Source organism: Urocampus carinirostris, chromosome 5, assembly GCF_059441175.1.
Source record: "Urocampus carinirostris isolate Australia breed hairy pipefish chromosome 5, RoL_Ucar_1.0, whole genome shotgun sequence".
NCBI lineage: Eukaryota > Metazoa > Chordata > Actinopteri > Syngnathiformes > Syngnathidae > Urocampus > Urocampus carinirostris.
The window spans coordinates 5,095,291-5,108,657 of record NC_142353.1 but is presented as its reverse complement, the minus strand read 5'-3'; the positions used below and the strand labels follow the sequence as shown (position 1 = coordinate 5,108,657).

The window sequence follows — 13,367 nt, the reverse complement described above, 5'->3', positions numbered from 1 at the left end:
AAAAAAGGAACCAAGGAAAACTGATTTTAATTATTTTCCTTTGTCTTCAGCCAGGCCGAAGATTCAGCCTGCACCCCCACTATTGAAAGCACTTGTTGGGCAAACAGTCACACTTCCATGTGTGGTCCAGGGGGAGCCCAGCCCAGAGGTCAATTGGTTTCACAATGGACTTCCTGTTGGGATCAAGGACACCACACCTCTAAAGATCCAGCATGTCAGCCTGGATGACAAAGGAACTTACAAGTGTGTGGCAATTAACAGCGCTGGACAGGAGACTTTGGAGATCAAGCTGGAGATCCTTGGTGAATTGCCTAATATCAGCTTCTAACAACTCAATTAAAAAGTATATAAAAGAAAAAAATAAATTAAAAGTGATAAAGAATGGAGAAAAGTCTCTCTATAACAGCAGCGATGACATGTTGCATATATTAATATTAGATATGAACCAAATGCTTCAAAAGCAGAATCAGTCATACATTTAAAACTTGTCATTAAATGTCTACTACTGCATTTTCCATCTTCAAATTAGGCCACAAGTCAAAGGGAAAAAATGCCAAAGTCATTCACACTGCAACCTAATATCTTTGGAAAATAACATGTTTGATTCATGTTTGCATGAAAAAATTATTGGTCAGACTTCATTCCAACACTATGTCAAGAACTTCATGTTTTATTTATAGTTTGGTTCATGCAAACGAACCTAATGTGTTATTTGACACTTTTGGTGTTTCTTGGTACCACAGTGGTTTTTGAAACCGTTTCTCACGTTACATTTACAATGCCCATATTCTTATTCCTACAGAGGCCCCGTTTTTCGTTGAACCAGGAGATGCAGTCATGGAGAAAATAGCTAACAGCAAGGTCATCATCCCCTGCTCTGCAAAAGGTAACTGTCAAACGGATGAAAAGTTCAAACGTAAATCAGAACTCGAAATTGCTTTGGCATTTTTGGGGGAATTAATAGAAAGGGTTGAAATATATCTGTCCGTCCGTCCGTCCATCCAACCCTCTCCGTTCATCCAACCATCCATCTATCCATCCGTCCATCCATCCATCCAACCCTCTCCGTTCATCCATCCATCCATCCATCCAACCCTCTCCGTTCATCCACCCATCCACTTTCATGGTGTCCTAGGTGGGCCCCGGTTTCTCTTCCCAGTCGGATGTGCCTAAAAACACCTCACCAGCAACAGAGCAACCTCTTTAGCTCCTCCCAAGAAAAAGCGTGTCATTGGAAGGTCTCCTACATCCTGAGTTGTTTGTCAGATATCGTTTTTCCGTGACCCATGAGCCTCTTCTACAGTCCACATAATAGTCTATTGATTTTTTTATAGTGACCATTTATCCACCCAAGTCTACTTAGGGAAATAATTTTGGACACCCCATCTTAAAAGCAGGTGTGAGCGCAAATAACAATCAGCCACTTTCTCCCTTTGATAAAAAAAAAATCTTGCAAATCGATCAACATTTTTATACAAGCACATGTAATCAGGATAACTAACACAGTTATTTAAAACGTGTCATTTGTGTAATCTTGCTTTGGTCAATGTAAACCTGCTGACCCTCAAGTGAGGAAGGTGAGAGTTGTGTCTAATGTGAAACAACAGCTGGAAAATCCTCGCTTCCTCCGTGACACACATCTGCTATTGTCTGGATGTGGCCTACCGGGAGAGGAATTCTAATTACAAGTTGCTGCCAGAGATAAAGGCCATGTACTGAAGTGCACCGTGATGCACAGAAAAAGACACCTGCACCATTACAACAGGCAGGCTGTGCTCACTCACTCCAAACCTGAGCATGTGACGATTTACGCTGATGCAGTCATTCAAAGGAAGGTTGTTCTCCTGATAACTTCCTTTAACAGGAAGATGTAACCCAATTTCTGCCTGAGGGCTGTCTTTAATCCACCAACACGAGCATTGTATTGAAAAGAGGTAATCTCTTCAGAAACACATGCTGGATATCTATCACTCCATGTCGGCCACTGCAAACACATTCGGGTCAATTAAATGAGGTCGAACATTTAAAACTGAACATCTGTTTTCTTCCCCTTCCAGTAATGATATTAATTTGTTTCAGAGCTCCCTAACAGTTAACATGTGTCCGGAAAAGACATCAGATGATGATGACACATGTTGTTTTTTCATGAACCATAGGATTATATTTTGCAGGAAGGGGTTAAAAAGGTGCTAATTTCAAATATGACACCTTTGTGAAATGTGGAACAGTATTTTACAGTTGTATCTTCTGAAACTATACTCCTCTGTTTTAGGTGATAAATCTTGATCTTGGGGGGACAAAATCTTTCATTGAGCACTAATTCTTCATTTTTAGGTTGTGTTTGTTTTTCTTTCATGGTCCCTTTCAAATTTTAATTTGATAGCAAGAAAAGTAACCCCTGTTTGTCATTAATGCTTTGTTACTTTTGTTTGAACAGTGCAGCATTCTTTTTTTTCTACCATGATCTTGTATTTTTTCATTGTATTGTTTATTTGAAAAGGACAATGCATGTAAATGGACACTAGTACATTCTTGGTAAATGCCCTGAGGTTAGCATACAGAAAATTTATGTCCGTAGGCCCTTGACATGACAAATAAAATAATAGACACAAAACATTTGATAGAATGAAATTGATATCCATGCAGACCCTAACGAAAATTATCTTGGTCAGATTTTAGCCAGATTTTAAAATGGATTTCAGAAGTAAAACAAGTTCCTGATTATTCAGATTCAGATTCAGATTTACTTTATTGTCATTCGTGTACACGTGTATACAGAACGAAATGTCGATACATCTGACCCGCAGTTTCGATCAATGGATTTTAGAGCAGGCAATTCATTCACGAAATAAAAGTATTGATTCTTAAAAAGAAGTTAGTTTGTAAGGTGTCACTCAAGTAATTTTGCGAGTAATTTGATGCTGGATTTTTAATGTCACAGGTATACTTAAAAAAGGAACATTTGCTAAACTCATGGGTTATATGTTCCCAATAATAATAAGCAGGTTAGCGCCTTACATGGCTGCATGGCCGCTATTGGGAAATGTGATAAACACTGTAAAGCGCTTTGGGAAGTCTTGACTTGAAAAGCGCCATATATAAATGCAGATCATTTTCATTTCAATAGATGACAGTGACAATGTGAGAATCTTTTCGCGTATATTTTCAGTGGTCTTCTATGTAATAAGTCAATTTCTATCATTGTGATGTTGCAAGCTAAATTACAGCTTGAAAGTAGTTATTAAGCTATAAGAAATATGCACCATTTGCTACTTTTGCTGTTAAAGAAAATCTTATATATTGTAATTCAATTTTAACTTTTTTTTGTTCATGCATTTTTATTTTGCAGGCTCTCCTCAGCCCAGGGTGCGCTGGTTCAAGAACGGTTTGGAAATACATCCCGGACAATCCGAGTTTTCTGTTTTGAGGGATGGAGCTCTTATGATTAACAGAGCGTCCGCTGGTCACAGTGGCGACTTCAAGTGTGTGGCAACCAATGAGGCAGGATCTGTGGACAGGAAGACCCGATTGAAAGTGAATGGTAAGATAAGACTTCATCTAAGACAAAATACAGGGAAATACAAAGCACATGGCCAATCTTGTGTTGTTCTGTATTATTTCAGTTCCTCCAGAAATCCAAGATGATGGCCATGCACGCAACCTGACTGTGACCTTAAAGCAGCCCCTCACACTGGGGTGCGATGCCTTTGGTATTCCCTCCCCTACAATTACCTGGACAAAAGATGGTGACCTTGTAAGTTCTTGATGATTCTTATAATTTACTCTGCAATGCCACCAAGTGGTTCGTCCCATAACTACAGGATTATAGTCGCAATGCACTTAGATTTCTGTTCCTTCAGGTTGACGGCCCTGGCTTGTATCTGCAAAATGGGAAACGTCTGCTCAGAATTGTCAGGGTGCAGCCAGAACATGCTGGAATGTTTGTTTGCATTGCTCAAAACTCAGCAGGAGAAGCACGGAGGGAATATCATATTGTGGTGCAAGGTAAGCTCAGTATGCAGGGACCGACCTGTTCTTTTTCTAGCACCAGTAGACTTATTGATTTGCCTGTGACATTGTGATTTATTTGCAGCCCTTGGGGAAAAATATCACTTTGTCTATTCATATCGTTCGCACACCTGAAAATCTAACACATTCATGAGTTGTATCATAAATTATAAAACTAATACTTGAAATTGTATTTATAGTTTAAATACAAGTACCAATGTTTAAATGTGTTTGTAGTTTCTATCTGCATTATATGAAACTGATTCACTTATATATCTTATGTTATATTGCTAAATATTTTTATACATTTTTAATTGATACTGAAAGTGGAAGTCAAGCCCAACAATTTATTGATTTATATGAATATGGTGTTTTTCTCCTCTCTGGGGGCGGCTATTTTGGGAATACTGCAAACACTTCAGCTAATGACAATTTAAGGTTTACCTGCTTTCTGAAGCAGAGCCATGGATTCTTAAAAGCGCCACCCCGAAAGATGACTTAAAAATGGTGGATATTGCTTCTTAAGTCATTCTACCACTTTTTGGGACTTTTAGGGGAAGGCAATTTTGACTTAAATACAAAGCAATAGAAACAATGGCTGAATTTAAATTTGATGCAGAACCTGGTTTTATAACCTATAGTAGGTTTTTGCACCTTTAGAAACTTTGACACTGAAGAAAGAACTTCAAAATACTGACAAAACTGTCACTCAAACTCAAGCTAGGGAAGACAAAATTTTGTACGCTACAAAAAAGGACTGCGACAAAATAAGAGTGAGTTCCAATTCAAAATAGTTATTGCATGGAAACTAACAGCATTCTCATCATCGTTACGTAAAAGTCAAACTGATTCTATCAAACATTATTATTTTAAGGAGCATAGCAACTGTGTAAAACTTACAAAAATAATGACAACAAAAATGCGATGACCAATACCTAATAGAAAATTATTTAATTCAACATTCTTTTAAAAGCCGGAATTCAGTAAACCTCACTGTGTGGTAACTCGCTGTTGCAGCTCCGCCTGTGATCTCAGGAACATCCAATTTGCAAGATATAACGGCCATCCTAGACCAGGAAGTAGAGTTTCAGTGCAGAGTTAGCGGTCATCCAGCTCCCAGAGTGGAATGGAGTCGTGACGGAGAGTAAGTTTTCATTGCTTTTCAAGACTGTTCACCACAATGCCAAACATATGATATATTTATTGGTCTTCTCTATTCTCAGGGTACTGTCCCGTGACGGAGATCCACATGTGGAGTTTTTGGAAGACAGCCAAGTGCTGAGAGTGAAATCAGTCCGGCTCAGAGATCAAGGACTTTACCAGTGTATGGCCAGCAACAATGCAGGAACGCAGATACGCCAGTTCAGACTAACAGTGCAAGGTTCGACTTATAAAATACAGTACAGTTTTGTGAGTCAGACATTCGGTCTCTTTGTTGGTATTGTAAACGTTAAGTAGCTTCATGAACTTGCAGTTCCCCCAAAAATCAAGGGTCCCAGTGAGACCTCCAACGTCTCAGTGGTCCTGGGTTTCCCGATTGTCCTCCACTGCGATGCTGAAGGTTCACCCCTGCCGAGTATCACCTGGTTGAAAGACAACCAGCCCATTGTGTCGAGCACCCAACTTACATACACTCAAGGTGGGCAATCTTTGAGGGTGGGCTCTGCACAAGGAGACAGCACCGGCCTTTACAGCTGCCGGGCATCCAACCCAGCTGGCATTGCTATCAAGCATTATTCCCTTAGTGTTCTGGGTAAGATGCATTTCAACATGTGTATAAGATCAATCCGTTTTATTAGCAGTCCATTTTATTCTGCTTTTCTTTCCTTTAAGTACCCCCACAAATTGAGGGGGAAGCGACAGCTTCTGGCACTCGGGAAGAAAAAGTTCGAATCAACGGCAGTTTAATCCTCTCCTGTCTGGCCAAAGGATTCCCGGAGCCGAAGGTTGTCTGGTTCAAAGACGGACAGGTTAATAAGACATTTTTAAGGTCTTCTTATGATAAGGTCCTTTAATAAATTGAGGAAACATTTGTATGATATAGTAAAAGTAAAAATTATTTGAATTACAATTTTATTGTTTTGTATGCAGACTAGTTTGCTCATGTGATTCATTTTTCTTGTCTTAATTTACTTATTGTTGTGATTTCATCTTTATTATTATTTGTATTCGATATAATATATTTTTAGTACATGTATTTTCTCATTTCCTTTTTTTCAAATGGTTACTAGACTTTTATGTACTTGCTGGCCAAGAAAAAGTCAATCTAAAATATTTCTAAAAATCTAGTAGAATTACACACAAAAAAGACTAAAATATTAGGAATAACAATAGTACTCATAAATTGAGCAAACAATCTGAAGTAGCAAATATAATCATTCATTGTATTTGAAAAAAAATCAATTTTTCTTTTTGTAATTGTTTTCTTTAATGGCAGCTTATATATATATATATATATATATATATATATATATATATATATATATATATATATATATATATATATATATATATATATATATATATATATATATATATATATATATATATATATATATATATATATATATATATATATATATACGTACATGTTTATTGTGTGTGTGTGTGTATTCTTTATGTGGTTTAATATATTTATTTTTTGTTTAATAACAAAACTTTTTGTATTGCAACCATGCAGTAAAGGGTCAATTAAATTTTGAGAAGCGAACATTTTCAAAAAATCAGAATGCTAATACTTAAAGCATGCAAATTTATCTGCTTAAAGAAAAGTAAAATCAGACATTGTGAATTGTTTTTGTATTTAACTTTAAAAAAAATACAAATAATTAACTGTCCTATTTGCTGTGCAAGTTTGAGAAATGTACACTCTCAATCAATCCATGCATTGGAAATCAATTACTTTATTTTCTCTTCAGCTGCTGACAGAAAGTAGCAATGTTGGCATCCAGGAAAGTGGAGCCTTCCTTCACCTTGAGAATGTTATGATGTCCCATGAAGGTCAGTACACGTGCGTGGTCACCAACTCGGCTGGTGAAGACAAAAGGGACTTCCACATTGCCATACAAGGTGCTTTATGCTGTATCCATCGAGTGACACACGCTATTCGAATAAAAAACTAAAAAAACTCGGTGTCACATTTTAGTTCCTCCGGTCTTCCACCGAGTGTCTAACAGAGAAGCATCCTGGGGTGGGGAGGACAGAGAGGATGAAGACAATGAGCACATAGTAGAGAAGCGGGAGGTCGTCCTCGGCCATCAAATCAGCTTGTCCTGTGAAAGTAACGCTATCCCTCCACCCAAACTCAACTGGTACAAAGATGGGAAGAAGCTCTCCAGGGCTGATGGAACAATCTTACTCCCAGGTCAAGAGGATAAATCATTACCATGGGTCTATTTTGAGCACAAAAGTCATAAACTGCTGTTCTTGTTTTATCCTCTCAGGTGGACAGGTGTTACAGATTGCACGAGTGCAGAAAGAGGATGCTGGGAGGTACACTTGTGAGGCTGTTAATGAGGCCGGAGAGGACCAAATGAATTTTGAACTGGAGGTTTTAGGTAAGCGTGTCAAATTGCAGCGCTAATAATGAACAAAAAAATGAAGCATGGCAATTAGTGTTGGGCGAGTTACCTAAAAACAGTTACTTAATTTAAAAAGTAATTCAGTAAAATGTCAGCACGTTATTCTAGGTGCCGCCCTAACGGCATTCAGTTGTACTTTGTGGTTAGATATATACATGCGCACCCCAAAGCAGGTGTTGCTGGGGATCAAGGGCCATATGTGACAACTTGAGTGACGTAGGTGCATTCAGCGATCAGGGTACACTAACTCATTATCTGCAAAAATTTTGTAGCTAAAATAATGGACCACATAATAAAAAGAGTAAGGTTATCAAATGTTATTAATCATGCATTACAGTACTCATTACTGAGATCATTATTGTAATTGTTCCTTTGTAACATTTTAGTTCCCACACTGATGGCAATATTTGAATTACCAGTCTCGCCTGTGATCACGGGAGCGTCCGAGGAGTTCATGGAGGAAATCGGCGCAGTGGTCAATAGCACTGTGGCCCTCCACTGTGATGTAACCGGACATCCAACCCCAGCAATCTCCTGGCTCAGAGACGGACAGCAGCTTGAGTCCGACTCACAACATCTCATCAGTGAGGACAGAGCACAACTGCAGGTAAAAATGCATTGGCCCACAAAGCCAGTTGATTGAAACGTTGTCTCCTTATTATGAGAGTAAAGCTACTCGTTTTATGCATACAGCTACTCAGCGTACAGGTTTCGGACATGGCTGGATATTTGTGCGTAGCTGAAAATAAAGTTGGCTCAGTTGAGAAGCTTTTCAGTCTCACTGTTCAAGGTAAGTATTAATGACTTATAAGTGTGTAACTCGATGTAGTATTGAGTATTGATTGTTTATTTTTTGGGACTCTGAATTAAGGTGGCCCTGATGCACAAAACGCACTAGCAAATAACTGAAAAACTAAAAACGAAAAAGATGTCTTTATATGAATAAACACAACAGAAAAAAACAATGAGATTAGACACGGCACTCCAGGATAAACACGTAATAAGGTAAGATAAAATAAAAAAACAAGATGAAAATATTGTCAGGATAAATAATCAAAAATATTTACAAAGTAGTGCTTGGAGACTTGGCTTAGTTTGTAATTTACCACAAAAGCAAAGTCAAATACCCCCAAGCCTCAAAAAATTATAGGCTGTGTGTGTTTTTTTTAGATTAGGTATAAGATTTTTTTGGATTGTTTTGTATATTTTTGTATTTGCTGTGTGCTTTGTTTGTCTGTCTTTCTTTTACAATTTGTTGTTCTGTGTATTTGTTGGTTCCACACTTAAAAAAAAAAAAAAAGCTATTTTAGTTTTTTGTAATTTTCTCTTTTGTGTGATGTGTTTGTGGGTTTTGATTTGCTATTTTTTTAACTTGTTTTGTATTTGCTGTTTATTTTGGTTGGTTTTATTATTTGTTGTTGTGCTTATTGTTTTTTTGTTTCTCTTGTGCGTGGTTTTTGTATTATTTTGTGTGTTTTTGCACGGTTTTTAATCTCATATGGATTTTTCTTCTAAGGTACATAGATCTACTCTTAAAGGTTTTTATTCAAATCACCTTTTTACTCTCCTTGTCTTTTGTTACAGAGCCTCCAAAAATATTGGGACCTAAAGAGGAGGAGCTGAGTGTGACAGAGGGTCACATGATCTCATTGCTGTGTGACGTCCAAGCATACCCTCCGCCAGAAATCACATGGACCAAAGACGAGAAAATCCTCAGCTTCAACACTGGCATCCACATATTACCAGGTAAGATTAAGAACACAACAATCCAATCATGATGCTGTCCTAATTGCAGGTTCCTAATACAATATAACAATCTTAAATATTCCTTTTTATTTTATTTATTATCGCTCTATACACAAATGTTTGTCCTCTTTTATTTTTATAGGTGGCCAGATGCTCCAGCTTCCCCGAGCGAGAGTGGAAGACTCAGGTCAATATGTGTGCACAGCCTCTAACTCAGCTGGCCAGGACCAGAAAAGTCTTCTCCTCAGTGTTTATGGTAAGCCATCTGCACCCGCCAGCGCCATACACAAATGATCACATTGTCTCAGGAAAAAAAAGTGTTTACAGCAGCTGTGACAGTAACTAAAAATGAATCACGGCAAGTAGAAATGAATCACAATGAGATCATGGCCTTCCAAATGCAAACCAACAGTCCTGCCCAGCCTGAAGCCTCGTCTTGAAGCCGAGTCAGATGTCCTGAGCCCGCAGCTTGGCTCCTCAGTCATCCTCCAATGCCTGGCCCGTGGTGTCCCCAAACCAGAGGTGACGTGGTATAAAAATGGACTCCAGTTAGTGACGGGCAACCGACTGAAAACGGATCACCACCAGCTGGAGATCACAGGAGTTCAGGTCAGGACATCTTTGAGCTTTCAAACTCAACTCATCAAATTCCAAAGTCATGTTGTCACTCATTTTTTCTCTGTTTTCACTCATGAAACCCATATACTGAAAACGTAGATAGCAGATGGCGGCACTTACACTTGCAAAGTATCCAATGTGGCTGGCCAGGTAGACAGAACATTCCAACTGGCAGTTTATGGTGAGACGATCTCTTACGTTATGGATAACATTAGTGAGCCATTAGTTATCATTGTATTTTTTATATAGTCCCACCTGTGCTTGATGAACCTCAGCCAGAGGCCCTAAACTTCACCTTAGGGTCTCACGTGTCACTTCGGTGTGAGGCATCAGGGGTCCCGATGCCGAGCATCACATGGCTGAAAGACGGAACACCCATTGGTAGGTTTTTGATTGAAAACAATAAATATTGCAGTACCGTGTAATGAAACGTTCTATCTTAACTTTTTAGAAAGTAGCCTGCAGTGGCAGTGGTCAATTCGAGGGAACCGGCTAGAGCTTGGGCCTCTTACTCTGTCCCATGCGGGTACCTACACCTGTGTGGCCAAGAATAGCGAAGGGCAGGAACAGAAGGATTACATTCTCACAGTTCAGGGTAAAGGTGAAGCAAGCTGTTAATCAAGTGAAATATATATTCGTATTAATTGGTTACCTTTCCTGTGTAGTGTTGCCTACTATTCTAGATTCCGATCATCCATCAGAAGTGAGTGCATCTATGGATGAAGAAGTAACTCTTGAGTGCAAAGCAACAGGAAACCCCATACCTCACCTGAGCTGGATAAAAGATGGCTTGACTTTGGAAAGCTCGGATACTCGCCACATTGTGTGAGTTATTTCCACATCTCCTCACAGATCAATACTGTGGATGGTGTTACAGTAATGCTTTATATCTACCTGTACATGTATATGTACATTAATATGTATATTATTGTACGAAACTATGCAAAGTTGCAGAACAAAAAAAGATGATGCCAGTTTTTGGTGTTAAGAAAGATGGCCATCAGTGTAGAGAAAAGTGAAACTAATTTTCATTGTACGAACAGCGCATATTCTCTGTACAAAAAGGCTAGTGTTTAGTGGAGATCACAATGCTGCTTTTAGGTGTGGAATAGAATGCAGACACTAGCTCTTGATTTAGATAAAGACGATGCTCTATTTCAATGTGGAAGACGCTGGTTTCTTGGTGTGGAAGAATTACCGGACAAATCACGCTTCATTGTTCTCTTAACTGCCTGGGTCATCGGGACACCACTGACAATGCAACTCTGGACGTTTTCTCCACTGCTGATGGTTTCTGACCTGTTTTTGGGCCGTCCCAAAGTTGGCACTATACTATTTCTTGATGGCGTTTTGGTATTTTCGTTTTCTTATGAAACAGTGTGACTCCTGATGGCAGCACGTTAACTTTACTAAGACTTAGTCCTGAGGATTCCGGCACGTATACCTGTCTGGCCGTCAGTCCTGCTGGCCAAGAAAGCAGGATCTACACCCTCTCTGTCCTTGGTCAGTTTTCAAATCAGGCTGTCATACATTTGGATCATATTGCTCCTTACTATTTTTTTTTTGTTTTTTTTTGTAAAAGTACGGCCATCCATATTGGGTGAGACCACAGAGCCCAAACCGGTGCAAGCTGTACAGGACAATGCCATCACTCTCGAGTGTCGTGCTGATGGAAACCCTCCACCTCAGATCAGCTGGCTCAAGGATGGACAACCCTTACTTTTGACACCCCATACACGATTGATTTCGGGTGACTCGGTACTCAGGTGAGTCCACGGTTTAAATTTGTGTAAATGTTATAAAGGGATGGCTAAAAGTTATGCTGACTGCCTGTTTGTCTCATTTAGGATTTCGCCTTTGCAGGTGTCTGATGCTGGAGTTTACACATGCATAGCTCGTAGTCAAGCTGGTCTTGCTGAGCTTAGTTATGACGTGCAGGTCCAAGGTACTAATTCTACATACTTAGAGAAAGTAGGAGGCATCCTAAGCAAAAAGTACATAAACTAATACATTACAAAAAATTGTGTTCATAAATATCCAGTGCAGCCTGATTTCCTGAGGGAGGGATTATCCCACAGGCAGTCCCTTTTTTAGATGTTCTTATTTTTCCCCCATGTTGGGCTTTTTGGAGTTTCCCTTACCTTCATACTGGTTTAAGATGCCTTTAGTATTCTTCTGCTCATTATTTTTCCCAGTTAATATCAAAAGGTTTTGCTTTCAAGATGAAAGATTTTGCTTGTTTTCCCTAGTATTTTAAACTAACATAATCTCAAAATATAGCAAAATAAACAAATGCAAGCAGTTTAGATATTTTTATCTTACTGATTTTTAACGTATATTGCGAAAAAAAATATATTTATAAGTATTCATATTAATTATTGAATGTTCTATTGTTTCCAATAAATAGTACTTTAAACTACTTTTTATTGTATTATTCCTCTGAGTAAAACTATGACAATTTCCTTGAGTTTATGGGTGTGCATAAAAATATTATTATTGATTTAAATTAATGATTTTGGTTTACAACATTTATATGAGCAAATGCAGTAATTTTGCATCAAGGCTACTACCACAATAAAAGTTAAAAATGTATGTAAGTTCCATAACAATAGCACCACCATTTGAGAACCCCACATTCCAACTAAATTAGAAGAACAATAACAGAAAATTATTTTGTACCCCATTTTAAGAAAATAATTTCAGATAAATTGAATGTAATGATAATCATAAAAAACAAATTATTTTATGACAATTGTAAAATAAGTTGAATTTAAAAAAATATATATATACAGTGAATCATTTTTTTAACGTGGGCTAAATTTAAAAAAGCACTCAAAATAAGCGAACTGTAAAAAAAGAACCTTTATTTTTATCGTTTTTCTACAATCACTGCATTAAACTTTTAAACAGTTTTGTCGGTGCAGAACGTTTTGTCAACATTGTGCGTTTTAGAGCATGTGCACACATGTAACATAAATTTGGCAAGCAGTTAAAAAAGAAGCAGACTTTTTAACCCATCTGAGTGCAGAACAATGAAGTAGCATGACTGAAAAATGAGTCGCATCATACAGAGAGTTCTCTGTAATAATAGTTTGTTACTATTGTTCCACAGTGCCCCCTGGTGTGGATCACGTGGAGCCAGTGGAACCAGTGACAGTTGTGCAAGGATCATTAGTAACACTTACCTGCGAGGCCCGTGGCGTTCCTCCTCCAACACTGACCTGGATGAAGGATGGCCAGCCACTTTCCCTCCACCAGAACCTTCTGCTGGATGGACAGGAGACCCGGCTGCAACTTCCTGATGTGACACCTTCAGAGGCAGGCCTCTATAGTTGTGTTGCCAGTAACCAGGCTGGGAGCAGCACAAAGAGTTTTAACCTCACTATTCTGGGTGAGAAAGACCAACCTCTCAAT

General features: G+C 38.5%; 1 protein-coding gene across 1 annotated transcript in view; it reads left to right on the top strand.

Moving 5' to 3' along the window:
• Positions 1–13,367, top strand: part of hmcn2 (hemicentin 2) — a 72,182-nt gene that overhangs the window by 30,402 nt on the left and 28,413 nt on the right. Inside the window, exons 24-48 of the mRNA XM_088335423.1 lie at positions 51–302; positions 803–886; positions 3,350–3,541; positions 3,624–3,754; positions 3,861–4,005; positions 5,026–5,152; positions 5,232–5,389; positions 5,483–5,761; positions 5,842–5,978; positions 6,927–7,077; positions 7,154–7,372; positions 7,452–7,565; positions 8,009–8,196; positions 8,283–8,379; positions 9,174–9,335; positions 9,478–9,591; positions 9,748–9,944; positions 10,053–10,134; positions 10,203–10,334; positions 10,405–10,548; positions 10,619–10,778; positions 11,332–11,456; positions 11,536–11,719; positions 11,801–11,898; positions 13,066–13,344. Coding sequence (XP_088191549.1) covers positions 51–302; positions 803–886; positions 3,350–3,541; positions 3,624–3,754; positions 3,861–4,005; positions 5,026–5,152; positions 5,232–5,389; positions 5,483–5,761; positions 5,842–5,978; positions 6,927–7,077; positions 7,154–7,372; positions 7,452–7,565; positions 8,009–8,196; positions 8,283–8,379; positions 9,174–9,335; positions 9,478–9,591; positions 9,748–9,944; positions 10,053–10,134; positions 10,203–10,334; positions 10,405–10,548; positions 10,619–10,778; positions 11,332–11,456; positions 11,536–11,719; positions 11,801–11,898; positions 13,066–13,344 — 3,951 coding nt within the window. The remainder of the gene's footprint in view (positions 1–50; positions 303–802; positions 887–3,349; positions 3,542–3,623; positions 3,755–3,860; positions 4,006–5,025; positions 5,153–5,231; positions 5,390–5,482; positions 5,762–5,841; positions 5,979–6,926; positions 7,078–7,153; positions 7,373–7,451; positions 7,566–8,008; positions 8,197–8,282; positions 8,380–9,173; positions 9,336–9,477; positions 9,592–9,747; positions 9,945–10,052; positions 10,135–10,202; positions 10,335–10,404; positions 10,549–10,618; positions 10,779–11,331; positions 11,457–11,535; positions 11,720–11,800; positions 11,899–13,065; positions 13,345–13,367) is intronic.